Genomic DNA, 13,558 nt, shown 5'->3' with positions numbered 1-13,558 from the left:
TGTGAGGAGTATATCAGGGTATATGTAAGCTGGGCGGAGTACAACAGGATATATGTAAGCTGGGCGGAGTACATCAGGGTATATGTAAACTGTGCAGAGTACATCAGGGTATATGTAAGCTGTGCGTGGTACATCAGTGTATATGTAATCTGTGTGGAGTACATCAGGGTATATGTAATCTGTGCGGAGTACATCAGGGTATATGTAATATGTGCGGGTACATGAGGGTATATGTAAACTGGGCAGAGTACATCAGGGTATATGTAATCTGTGCGGAGTACATCAGGGTATATGTAATATGTGCGGGTACATCAGGGTATATGTAAACTGGGCAGAGTACATCAGGGTATATGTAATCTGTGCGGAGTACATCAGGGTATATGTAAGCTGGACGGAGTACATCAGGATATATGTAAGCTGCGCGGAGTACATCAGGATATATGTAATCTGTGCGGAGTACATCAGGGTATATGTAATATGTGCGGGTACATCAGGGTATATGTAAACTGGGCAGAGTACATCAGGGTATATGTAATATGTGCGGGTACATCAGGGTATATGTAAACTGGGCAGAGTACATCAGGGTATATGTAAACTGTGTGGAGTACATCAGGGTATATGTAAGCTGGGCAGAGTACATCAGAGTATATGTAATCTGTGCGGAGTACATCAGGATATATGTAAGCTGTGCGGAGTACATCAGGGTATATGTAAGCTGGGCGGAGTACATCAGGGTATATGTAAACTGGGCAGAGTACATCAGGGTATATGTAAGCTGTGCGGAGTACATCAGGGTATATGTAAGCTGGGCAGAGTACATCAGGGTATATGTAAACTGTGCGGAGTACATCAGGGTATATGTAAGCTGGGCAGAGTACATCAGAGTATATGTAATCTGTGCGGAGTACATCAGGATATATGTAAGCTGCGCGGAGTACATCAGGATATATGTAAACTGGGCGGAGTACATCAGGGTATATGTAATCTGTGCGGAGTACATCAGGATATATGTAAGCTGCGCGGAGTACATCAGGATATATGTAAGCTGCGCGGAGTACATCAGGATATATGTAAGCTGCGCGGAGTACATCAGGGTATATGTAAGCTGTGCGGAGTACATCAGGGTATATGTAAGCTGCGCGGAGTACATCAGGGTATATGTAAGCTGTGCGGAGTACATCAGGGTATATGTAAACTGGGCAGAGTACATCAGGATATATGTAAGCTGTGAGGAGTATATCAGGGTATATGTAAGCTGTGCGGAGTACATCAGGATATATGTAAGCTGCGCGGAGTACATCAGGGTATATGTAAGCTGTGCGGAGTACATCAGGGTATATGTAAACTGGGCAGAGTACATCAGGATATATGTAAGCTGTGAGGAGTATATCAGGGTATATGTAAGCTGGGCGGAGTACATCAGGGTATATGTAAACTGGGCAGAGTACATCAGGATATATGTAAGCTGTGAGGAGTATATCAGGGTATATGTAAGCTGGGCGGAGTACATCAGGGTATATGTAAGCTGGGGGGAGTACATCAGGGTATATGTAATATGTGAGGAGTACATCAGGGTATATGTAAGCTGGGCGGAGTACATCAGGGTATATGTAAGCTGGGGGGAGTACATCAGGGTATATGTAAGCTGGGCGGAGTACATCAGGGTATATGTAAGCTGGGCGGAGTGTATCAGGGTATATGTAAGCTTGGGCGGAGTCCATCAGGTCATAATAGGATGATGTAATAATGGGGAGAATGAATAATCCATGGATTGGTGTGGTCGCTTGGAACCAATCCTTTATACACAGGCCGGGTTTATTGGGTATTATACAAAATATGTGCGCTCCAGTGTTGCCTTATATTTGACTTCTTCACTAGCCCTATAAGTAGCACAAGGCTCTAAAGTTTCCTCATCTCCGCTGCGTCTACGGGGTCCACCTGTGGGGTCCAGCAAATGATGATGTGGGGTTTTTAGTGAAAAACTACTGGACCTAAAAAATTTGTCTGGGCCGTCATTTACCATCATTTTGCTTCATTGCGTTCTGACGGAGCTGTGTGGGCGGCTTGTTTTTGGTGGAACGAGCTGTCATTTTTATTGGTTCCATTTTGGGGTACATGCGATTTTTTTTTTATCACTATTTATTCAATTTTTTGGGAGACGACGAAACCAAAAAGCATCAGTTCTGTAACGGTTTTGTTTTTTCTTTCTTACAGTGTTCACCGTGCAGTATAAACAACGTGTTAACTTCATTCTGTGGGTTGATACGATTACAGCGATATTAAATTTAGGCTGGGTTCACACTGAGTTTTTTGACAAGTTTTTTGACGCGGAAACCGCGCCACAAAACTCGCCAAAAACCGGCCGAAAATGCCTCCCATTGATTTCAATGGGAGGCGGAGGCGATTTTCTCCCGCGAGTGGTAAAACCGTCTCGCGGGAGAAAGAAGGGACATGCCCTATCTTCGGGCGTTTACACCTCTGACCTCCCATTGACTACAATGAGAGGCAGAGAAAGCGTATTTCGCTGCGTTTTATGCCCGCGGCGCTCAATGGCCGCGGACGAAAAACGCCACGAAAATCGGCGTGCAGGCAGAGGAAAATCTGCCTCAAACTTCCAAACGGAATTTTGAGGCAGATTTTCCGCCTGCAAAATACTCCGTGTGAACATAGCCTTAGGGCTATGTTCACACGGGGTATTTTGCCGAGTTTTTTGACGCGGAAACCGCGTCGCAAAACTCGGCAGAAACGGCCCGAGAACGCCTCCCATTGATTTCAATGGGAGGCGTCTTTTTCCCGCGAGCAGTAAAACTGCCTCGCGGGAAAAAGAAGCGACATGCCCTATCTTCGGGCGCTTCCGCCTCCGACCTCCCATTGACTTCAATGGGAGGCAGGAGAAAGCGTATTTCTCGCTGTTTTATGCCCGCGATAATTGCGGCGGCGCGATAATTGCCGCGAAAATCGGCGTGCAGGGAGAGGAATATCTGCCTCAAAGTTCCAAACGGAATTTTGAGGCAGATATTCCTCCCCCAAAATACTCCGTGTGAACATAGCCTTATATTGCTTTTTTTCCATTTTACTACTTTCCCACAATAATAATACTCTTTTCTAAAAAAAAAAATAAACATGTTTTAATGTTATTTTCTGACAGCCATAACTTTTTAATTTTGATTGATATCGCTGTGGGAGGGCTTGTTTTTTTGCCGTACTGTAGTGTAGGTAGGTAACGTAGGTACCATTTTGGTACTTGCGACTGTTTGACTTTTTATTCCATTTTCTTTTGAGACAAGATGACCAAAAAAAGAAATTCTGTCATAGTTTTTAATGATAATTTTTTACGGTGTTTACCGTGCGGTAAAAATCACGTGATACTTTTATAGTTCAGGCCGTTTCGAACACGGCGATATCTATTATGTATAGTTTTTCTAATTATAAGGACTTGATCTGGGAAACCGGGTGAGTATTGTTTTTATTGCTTAAAACTTTTATTTATTTTTCTTAAACATTTGCGTCTGTAAAAACGGCGCGTAAAAAGATGTAAGGGTATGTGCACACGCAGCGTTTTCAGACGTAAACGTCCTGAAAAATATGAAGCAGTTCTGTTGAGTTTTTCAAAACGGCCGTGAAAAAGAAGTGCATGTCACTTCTTCAGCAGTTTTTGGAGCCGTTTTTCATAGACTATAGAAAAACAGCTCCAAAAACGACCGTAAAAAACGCAAGTTGCTTAAAAAACGTCTGAAAAGCAAGAGCTGTTTTCCCTTGAAAACAGCTCCATATTTTCAGACGTTTTTGAGTTTGAGGGTATGTTCACACGGCGGGGGTCCGTAACGGCTGAAATTACGGGGATGTTTCAGCCTGAAAACATCCCCGTAATTTCAGCCGTACCGGCATGTGCAGGCGCTTGAACGCCGCGTCAATTACGGCCGTAATTAGCGCTGCTATTCATTGGAGTCAATGAATAGCGGCTCCAATTACGGCCAAAGAAGTGACAGGTCACTTCTTTGACGCGGGCGTCTAGTTACGCGCCGTCATTTGACAGCGGCGCGTAAATATACGCCTCGTGTGAACAGACAAACGTCTGCCCATTGCTTTCAATGGGCAGATGTTTGTCAGCGCTATTGAGGCGCTATTTTCAGACGTAATTCGGGGCCAAAACGCCCGAATTACGTCCGTAAATAGGCCGTGTGAACATACCCTGAATGTGAACATACCCTGAGGGGAAATGCACCAAAATTCGTAGCAAGAACACGCATCGAAGAACGCATAAAAAAATAAATGAAATTAAAACAAGTACATGTGCACGTAGCCCAAGCGGGGACTTGCAGCCTCACGACACCTGTGCACACACCGCAACTGCCGTGTCACTCTCTCTCCTAGAGACCTGGCTCCACTTTACACCTCCAGCCTCCACCAACCTTTCAGAGTGCCCAGCAGAGGCTCCTTTCCTGCCATGCTCTCTCTGGCACTTCAGTCAACGGTCGGGCTCCAGGATAACCGGAGAATGAAGGAGCGAGAACAGGACTGCACGGCAGCGAGCAGAACATCGAAGGTCCGTCCAGCACAGGTCCGGGGGTGCGGCGTACTCCCCTTTTTATTTAAAAATGAACTGATCCAATAACGTAAAGTAGTAGGAAAGGCGCAGCTATATATGTTCATGGCGGGGGTGTGAGTGGCCGCTTAGCCCGTCCCTGCCCCTAACTGGGGCTTTACAGTATTACATTCCTGTACAGGTATGGGGTTGTGCTGTGTAGTCAGTGACGACATGTCTTACCTGTATTTTTTTTTGGCCTATGATGATAAATGTCTCTCAATGTTCGTGTTGTAAATGTGGCCGGCACTCCCCCTCAGGTCTGTACTATTCTATGTACATTTACTCCACCTGGATACAGTAAAATATTGTCAAAGTCCGTCGCTTGGTAGCAACTGGCAAGCTGCGCCCATATTGCTTCTCTACCACATCCATTTGACAGACAAAATGTAAAAGTGTCTAAGGAGAAGTTATCTACCTAAAAAATAATAGCTCGGCTTTCACAAAACTGGCGCATGAGGCTTTCGACAGTATTCAGGAGCCTTTGCTGCCATTTTTATATTATAACTTATTGCTCTACTCTGAAACTGAGCAAGGCAAGAACATGCAGGTGGTGGTGACATTGTTATGCCACATACAAAGCAAGCAAGACCTATAATCGTCTATGAGGCCGTGCAGACTGTCCGTTAGTTTCACGCAGCGTGTGTCCGCTGCGAAAAACTCACGACATGTCCGTTCTTTGTGCGTATTTTGCGCATCACGCACCCATTGAAGTCAATCGGTGCGTGAAAATCACGCGCAGCACACGGAAGCACTTCCGTGGGACGAGCGTGATTCGCGCAACAGCTGTCAAACTATGAATGAAAACAGTGTCATAATGATGGCGGCTGTGCGAAAATCACGCAGCCACGCATCATACGGGGCTGACACACGGAGCTGTTAAGTGCCTTTTGCGCACGCAAAACGCCGTGTTTTTTGCGTGCGCAAAACGCACACGCTCGTGTGAATCCGGCCTAAGGATGAGTCCAGGATAACTCCGTTAAAGGGGTATTCGCATCTAAGATCTTTATCTTACATCAAGCTCTGGGACCCGCACCAGTGGCGTAACTACCGCCATAGCGGGTGCTATGTGGCCCATGCCGCCCTGCGCTAGCAGCCGCTATGACTGCTACAGAAGTAGCGACGCCACATTCAATAGCATCCTTAGGACGCAGATACTATTGAACACTACAGCAGAGCAGGGAGGTATCTCCCTGCTCTGCCATTTACTAGGTTACAGGCCACGCTCTTCCAGCAGCTTATCAGGCACAGGGACAGGATCCCTACGCAGGCTGGCGTCATGACGTCACTGGATTACGCTGGCCTATGCAAGGATTCTGTTTGTCGTGGGAACAGGCCCTAGGTGAGTGTAATTTTTTTTGGTTTTATTTGGGGGCGCTATCTACAGGGGTGGCTGTATGGCACTATCTACAAGGGGGTGGTGGGGGTGTTATCTACAAGGGGGTCTGTATTGCACTATCTACAGGGGGCTGTATGGCACTATCTACAGGGGGCTGTATGGCACTATCTACAGGGGGCTGTATGGCACTATCTACAGGGGGCTGTATGGCACTATCTACAGGGGGCTGTATGGCTCTATCTACAGGGGGCTGTATGGCTCTATCTACAGGGGGCTGTATGGCTCTATCTACAGGGGGCTGTATGGCACTATCTACAGGGGGCTGTATGGCACTATCTACAGGGGGCTGTATGGCACTATCTACAGGGGGCTGTATGACACTATCTACAGGGGGCTGTATGACACTATCTACAGGGGGCTGTATGGCTCTATCTACAGGGGGCTGTATGGCACTATCTACAGGGGGCTGTATGGCACTATCTACAGGGGGCTGTATGGCTCTATCTACAGGGGGCTGTATGGCTCTATCTACAGGGGGCTGTATGGCACTATCTACAAGGGGGAGGGGGGCACTATGGGGGGGAAGGGTGGCACTATCTACAAGGGGGGTGTGACTATCTACAGGGGGCTATATAGCACTGTCTACAGGAGGGGCTGTATGGCACTATCTACTGGGGGGCTGTATGACACAATCAACAGGGTGGGGTTGTATGGCACAATCTACAGGGAGGGGCTGTATGGCACAATCTACAGGGGGCACTATCTACAGGGGTGGAGGGCTGTGTGTGGCATCCAGGGGAGGCGGGCCCCAGTCAAGTTTGCTATGGGGCCCAGTGTTTCCTAGTTATGCACCTGAACAGCACCTATCACCAGAATAGGCAAGGAGTTGCTTGGCTGTTTCCATTAACTTCTATAGGAATCAATAGGGAGCGCTGTGCAGGTGGGACAGGGGTTGGGCGAACCCCGTTCTGGATTTAGTACTGGGACCCGCATCTATCAGACATTTATGGCGTGTTCCGTTTCTATGCCATAAATTTATACGATGGGAATAACACTTTAAAGGTGTTGTCTGGGAGTAAAAATAGGCTTTCAGCAGAAATGTTATATAATAAAAAAATTAGCATTACTCAACTATTAAATACGTCGAAGCTCCTGTGGTCCCCACCGGGCTTTGTTGTCAGCGATTAAGTGCTGTACATCTACTTGACCGCTGCAGCCAATCACTGGACTCAGTGGTGGCGTTCGTTACATGGTAGCATTACTTCTGAGGCCAGTGATTGGCTGCAGCTGTCACATTGATGTCATAGATAACAGCAAAGTAAACATTTCCTTTTCCTTTCCTTTGTTAGCCTATTCTACCCACGGACTCGCCCTTTAAAGAGGCTCTGTCACCACATTATAAGTGGCCTATCTTCTACATAATATGATTGAAAAAGCTACATGCGAAACGCGCGTCGGGGCGTCACTTTATCTGCTGGGTCATACAATTACACCAATGAATATGGGTAAGCACATTACTGTGTTTTTGCCAGGTTTTACAGCGCCGATCATATTATGTACAATATAGGCCACTTATAATGTGGGGACAGAGCCTCTTTAAGATACAGGTAGCACGCCCCAAGGTAGTTACTATAATGTAGGTGCTTCTGTAGTTGTTCCACCCCTAGGTGCATCATATTTTCCCCTTACTGCAGAACATTGTCCAAAAAGACCATCCTTTAAGACACATCAACACTGGTTAGTGTTATCCTTGTCCACATATTAGTTTTTTTCCCAATCCTGCTTTATTGCACACTCTACTACCCTCTTTTTGCAGCCCATTAACCCAAACCACCCACATCCAAGAACATGGACATACGTGCTATAGAGGCAGACCATGCCACTGCAATGGAAGTCTTGGAAAGAGGTAGGAGCAGCCATAGTTAGTCTCAGTACTCTTGCTACTGGGTAACGAGAAACTTTGCAGGGATCCCCTCTATAACAGAACTACATTATTTGTGAACAAGGTGGTGGGGGATTGGCCCAAGGGTCAAGGAAAGGCTTTGGAGGGAGAAACAAACATCAAGCATTTCAATCTTGGCAAAACCTAGCCCCATAATAGGGGGCCTATTTTGATATTTGCTATGGGGCCCTCTCTGTACAGCAGTGCCCCCATCTCTGCAGAGTCTTCTCTAATCTTGATCTTAAGGACTCCTCCTCTAGGAACATTATCAACACCACATATTAAAGAGGATCCGCTATTATACCCACCAAACAGGCCCCGAACCCACCCTTTGGTGACCAGTGGCTGCACTAATTTTTTATCAAGAGACACAAAGTTACCCCATAAATTACAGAAACCAAGGTCAGTGAAAGGAGTATGGTTCTCAAGAGAGCCTTGTAGCCCTCGATTAGTGGGGTCCCAGTGGTCAAACACTACCAATCATACATCCTATCCTGCTTATCATCCTATCGATATATCATATAAAGTGGTGATATATGATTGTGGTGAGAAAATCTCTTTAGGCTAGGCTCACACAAGATTTTGCATTTGTTTTTTTAAGATAAAGCCAGGTGTAGATCCCAAATGAAAGAAAAGTATAAGGGTATGGTCCCATGTAGCGGAGTCTGACACCACGCCCACATGCGGTGGCAAATGGCCACCCAATTTTGCCAGTAAGACTCTGTAAAATTGTGCTGCCAATGGCCACTGCAAGTGAGTCGTATTTTGGCATCATGCGGAAAACGCTAAGTGGGACTGTCCCTTCGGGCTACTTCCAGATGTAGCGGAAGAAATCTAGCTCTGTTACATGTGGATTGTGCTAAGGATTCACTTCAGATTTCACCCTATACATTAAAAGGGTGAAATCCGCAGTAAAAATCCATAGCTTTTCCCAACATAATGGACATACGGCGGATTTGGATGGGGTTTTGAAGACCCCATCCAGATTTACTGTATTGTACAATCTCTGGCAAATTTTCCACGTCTAAACATGGACTTAAAGAGGCTCTGTCACCAGATTTTGCAACCCCTATCTGCTATTGCAGCAGATAGGCGCTGCAATGTAGATTACAGTAACGTTTTTATTTTTAAAAAACGAGCATTTTTGGCCAAGTTATGACCATTTTTGTAATTATGCAAATGAGGCTTGCAAAAGTCCAAGTGGGTGTGTTTAAAAGTACAAGTCCAAGTGGGTGTGTATTATGTGCGTACATCGGGGCGTTTTTAATACTTTCACTAGCTGGGCGCTCTGATGAGAAGTAACATCCTCTTCTCTTCAGAACGCCCAGCTTGTGACAGTGCAGATCTGTGACGTCACTCACAGGTCCTGCATCGTGACGGCCACATCGGCAGCAGAGGCTACAGTTGATTCTGCAGCAGCATCAGCGTTTGCAGGTAAGTCGATCTTACCTGCAAACGCTGATGCTGCTGCAGAATCAACTGTAGCCTCTGCTGCCGATGTGGCCGTCACGATGCAGGACCTGTGAGTGACGTCACAGATCTGCACTGTCACAAGCTGGGCGTTCTGAAGAGAAGAGGATGTTACTTCTCATCAGAGCGCCCAGCTAGTGAAAGTATTAAAAACGCCCCGATGTACGCACATAATACACACCCACTTGGACTTGTACTTTTAAACACACCCACTTGGACTTTTGCAAGCCTCATTTGCATAACTACAAAAATGGTCATAACTTGGCCAAAAATGCTCGTTTTTTTAAAATAAAAACGTTACTGTAATCTACATTGCAGCGCCTATCTGCTGCAATAGCAGATAGGGGTTGCAAAATCTGGTGACAGAGCCTCTTTAAAGAGGCTCTGTCACCACATTATAAGTGGCCTATATTGTACATTATGTGATCGGCGCTGTAATGCAGATCAGCAGAGATCTGCTGATCGTATCGTTTAAAAAAAGTTAAATATTACGTGTAAACAGGGAGACGCGCTGCTGACATGACAATAGGGTATGGGGACGAGCGATCAGAGTAACGACCGCTCGTCCCCATCCATAGCTCCTTGTGACAGGAGAAAACGAGCGCCATTCAACAACCTGTCTCGTTAACCGGCACTCGCTGCACAGGCCATACTCGGCCGGTGTTATAGGGCCTTTACGGAGCCTTGTTTGCCGTGGAACAGGTATTATAGGTGTGTACTAACATACCAATGACCTGATTGTTAGAAGCATTGCTTGCTTGATATTATCTGCAGTCTGCACTTGCCATGTGAACATCATTAATATTTGTTTAACAGAGACTTCAATAATTGCTAGAAAGCTGCTTGCTACTGGCTGTTTACCTGGCTCTGAGCTCAGCTTCAGTTCTAAAAAGTTTACATAATTACATAGGTTGAAAAAAGACACCGGTCCATCAAGTTCAAACTTTCTCAATAAATTACACGTCATTCATTGCTTGATTAATTATAACCCTTAACCCCTATCCGCACCAGGACGTAACTGTACGTCGTTGCGGGAAGTTACTTCCCGCACGAGGACGTACAGTTACTGAGTTAATCCCGGTGCACACTGTCGGCGACAGTGTGCACCGGGAACCAGGAGGTCAGCTGTCGCCGACAGCTGACACTCCCCTCTTGCCGGCCAGCGGTCCTTTGCCGCTGATTTCGGCGCATTAACCCCTTAAATTCGGCGATCGGGTGCAATCGCCGAATTTTAGGGGTTTCTAACATATCGGCAGACCCCCGTCCGAAATCGCGGGGCCTGCCGATAGTTAGTATGGCAAACGGAAGCCAAACAATGGCTTCCGGGTCTGCCATGGACAGAAGCCCATCAGGACCAACCTTCGGCTGGTCCTGATAGGCGTCCTGTCAGAGTGACAGGAAGTCACTGTGTCGTTCCCGATGCACACTGTCGGCGACAGTGTGCATCGGGAACTTGGAGATCAGCTGTCCCCGACAGCGGACACTCTCCAGTGTTGCCGATCAGCGGTTCATCGCCGCTGATTTCGGCAATTAACCCGTTACATGCGGGGCTCGATTGCAATCTCCGCATGTAGCGGGTTTGTAGCGCATCAGCAGCCCCCATGCAATCGTGGGGGCTTCTGATGCTTGTGATGGCACCTGGGGGCCAGACAACGGCCCCCAGGTCTGCCATGTATGTCAGCCTATGAGGATCAGCCTCTGCTGATCCTCGTAGACCAACTGTCAAAGTGACTGTGACGTCACACTGACAGTTGGAATACATTACACTACCTAGGTAGTGTAATGTATTCTAGCAGCGATCAGAGCTGCAGGTCAAAAATATAAAGTGTAAAAAGTAAAAAAAAGTTAATAAAAATGTTTTATAAAAGTGTAAAAATAAAAGGTTTTGTTTTTCTATAATAAATCATTTATTATAGGGAAAAAATGAAAACGTTAAAAAAAAGTACACATATTTGGTATCGCCGCGTTCGTAACGACCCAATCTATGAAACTATAATGTAAATTTTTCCGCACGGTGAACGCCACAAACAAAATAAACTGAAAACTGTCAGCATCGCTATTTTTTGGTCACCACCCCTCCCAAGATATAGAATAAAAAGTGATCAAAAAGTTGCATTTACCCCAAAATGGTACCAATAAAAACTACAACCCGTCCCGCAAAAAACAAGACCTCCCACAGCTTTTTTGACGAAAAAATAAAAAAGTTATGGCTCAGAATAGCGTGTCCCAGAAAATAAATTATTTTATAGAAACTTCATTTTATTGTGCAAACGCTGCAAAACTTAAAAAAAACTATACACATATGGTATCGGCGTAATCGTACCGACCGGCAGAATAAATTAAAACGTAATTTATTGAGCACGGTGAACGCTGTAATAAATAAAGAATTTAAAGCGCCAAAATCGCTGTTTTTTGGTCACCCTAGCTCTAAAAAACATCCTGAGGGGCCAAAATGCTCACTATACCCCTAGAAAAATTCCTTGAGGGGTGTAGATTCCAAAATAGGGTGACTTTTGGGGGTTTCCACTGTTTTGGTCCCTCCGGGGCGTTGCAAACCCGACATGGCACTGAAAACCAATCCAGCAAAATCTGCTTCCAAAATCCAAAAGGCGCTCCCTCCCTTCTGAGCCCTGCTGTGGGTCCAAACATCAGTTTACGACCACATATGGGGTATTGCCGTAATCGGGAGAAATTGCTTTACAAATGTTGGGCGGCTTTTTCTCCTTTATTCCTTGTAAAAATGAAAAAATTCTATGTTTCCACAGAAAAATAGGTGATTTTCATCTTCACAGACTAATTCCACTAAATTCTGCAAAAAAACTGTGGGGTCAAAATGCTAACTATACCCCTAGAAAAATGCCTTGAGGGGTGTAGTTTCCAAAATGGGGTCACTTTGGGGGGGTTTCGGCTGTTTAGGTACCACAAGACCTCCTCAAACCTGACATGGTGCCTAAAATATATTCCTAAAAAAAGGAGGCCCCGAAATCCACTAGCTGCTCCTTTGCTTCTGAGGCCTGTGCTTCAGTCCATTAGGACACTAGGGCCACATGTTGGATATTTCTAAAATCTGCAGAATCTGGGCAATAAATATTGAGTTGCGTTTCCCTGGTAAAACCTTCTGTGTTACAGATTTTTTTTTATTACAAATGAATTTCGGCAAAAAAAATGAAATTTGCAAATTTCACCTCTACTTTGCCTTAATTCCTGTGAAACGCCTAAAGGGTTAAAATATTTTCTGAATGTGGTTTTGAATACCTTGAGGGGTACAGTTTTCAAAATGGGGTGATTTATGGGGACTTTCTAATATATAAGGCCCTCAAAGCCACTTCAGAACTGAACTGGTCCCTGAAAAAATAGCCTTTTGAAATTTTATTGAAAATATGAGAAATTGCTGCTAAATTTCTAAGCCTCGTAACGTCCTAGAAAATTAAAAGTACGTGAAAAAAAATGATGCAAACATAAAGTAGACATATAGGAAATGGTAACTAGTAACTATTTTGTGTGGTATTACTATGTGTTTCACAAGCAAATACATTTAAATTTAGAAAAATGCTAATTTTTGCACATTTTTGCTAAAATTTGAAGTTTTTCACAAATAAATATTGAATTTATCGACCAAATTTTTTCACTAACATAAAGTACAATATGTCACGAGAAAACAATCTCAGAATCGCTTGGATAGGTAAAAGCATTCCGGAGTTATTACCACATAAAGTGACACATGTCAGATTTGAAAAAATAGGCTGTGTCCTGAAGGCCAAAACAGGCTGTGTCCTAAAGGGGTTAATGCCATTTTTCAGTAAATAAATAAGCACGTTGTCTGCTAATAATCACTCAGAGCCATAAAGCAGCTGAATTATTTACATCTGTCTTTGTATTAACATTGTTTTACAGGAAATACCATGTAACACATTAACCTCTAGTTTATGTTATGACCGTGCGTTCCGCTGTTGTAATAAAGGTGATTTACGTTCTGCATATCATGCCCATGTTCTGATTACATTCCTACCGGCCACATCTGTATACTTAATGTAATCTATATATCTCTGTGCATATAAACATAATGAGTGTCGCTGTCCACTTCTGCCACAGAGTGACCTCAAAAGCAATTACTGTTTTATATATTAGAAGAAAAGTACCTATAAATGTCAATATGCCCTAAACGCTAAAAGTAAATCCTTTCTATACAGGGGCAGGTATTTCTGGGTAATACGGCGAGATA

General features: G+C 44.8%; 1 protein-coding gene and 1 long non-coding RNA gene across 3 annotated transcripts in view; one reads left to right on the top strand and one right to left on the bottom strand.

Moving 5' to 3' along the window:
- Nucleotides 1–4,554, bottom strand: part of LOC142665840 (uncharacterized) — a 47,823-nt gene extending 43,269 nt beyond the window's left edge. For both annotated transcript variants that reach the window (XM_075845615.1, XM_075845616.1), the window contains exon 1: nucleotides 4,413–4,554. In XM_075845615.1, coding sequence (XP_075701730.1) covers nucleotides 4,413–4,449 — 37 coding nt within the window. In that variant the 5' untranslated portion in view covers nucleotides 4,450–4,554. The remainder of the gene's footprint in view (nucleotides 1–4,412) is intronic.
- Nucleotides 4,393–13,558, top strand: part of LOC142665842 (uncharacterized) — a 38,732-nt gene continuing 29,566 nt past the window's right edge. The window contains exon 1 of the long non-coding RNA XR_012851583.1: nucleotides 4,393–4,546. This is a non-coding gene — a long non-coding RNA (uncharacterized LOC142665842). The remainder of the gene's footprint in view (nucleotides 4,547–13,558) is intronic.

Source organism: Rhinoderma darwinii, chromosome 13, assembly GCF_050947455.1.
Source record: "Rhinoderma darwinii isolate aRhiDar2 chromosome 13, aRhiDar2.hap1, whole genome shotgun sequence".
In the NCBI taxonomy this organism is placed as follows: domain Eukaryota; kingdom Metazoa; phylum Chordata; class Amphibia; order Anura; family Rhinodermatidae; genus Rhinoderma; species Rhinoderma darwinii.
This window is presented reverse-complemented; position numbering and strand designations above follow the sequence as displayed.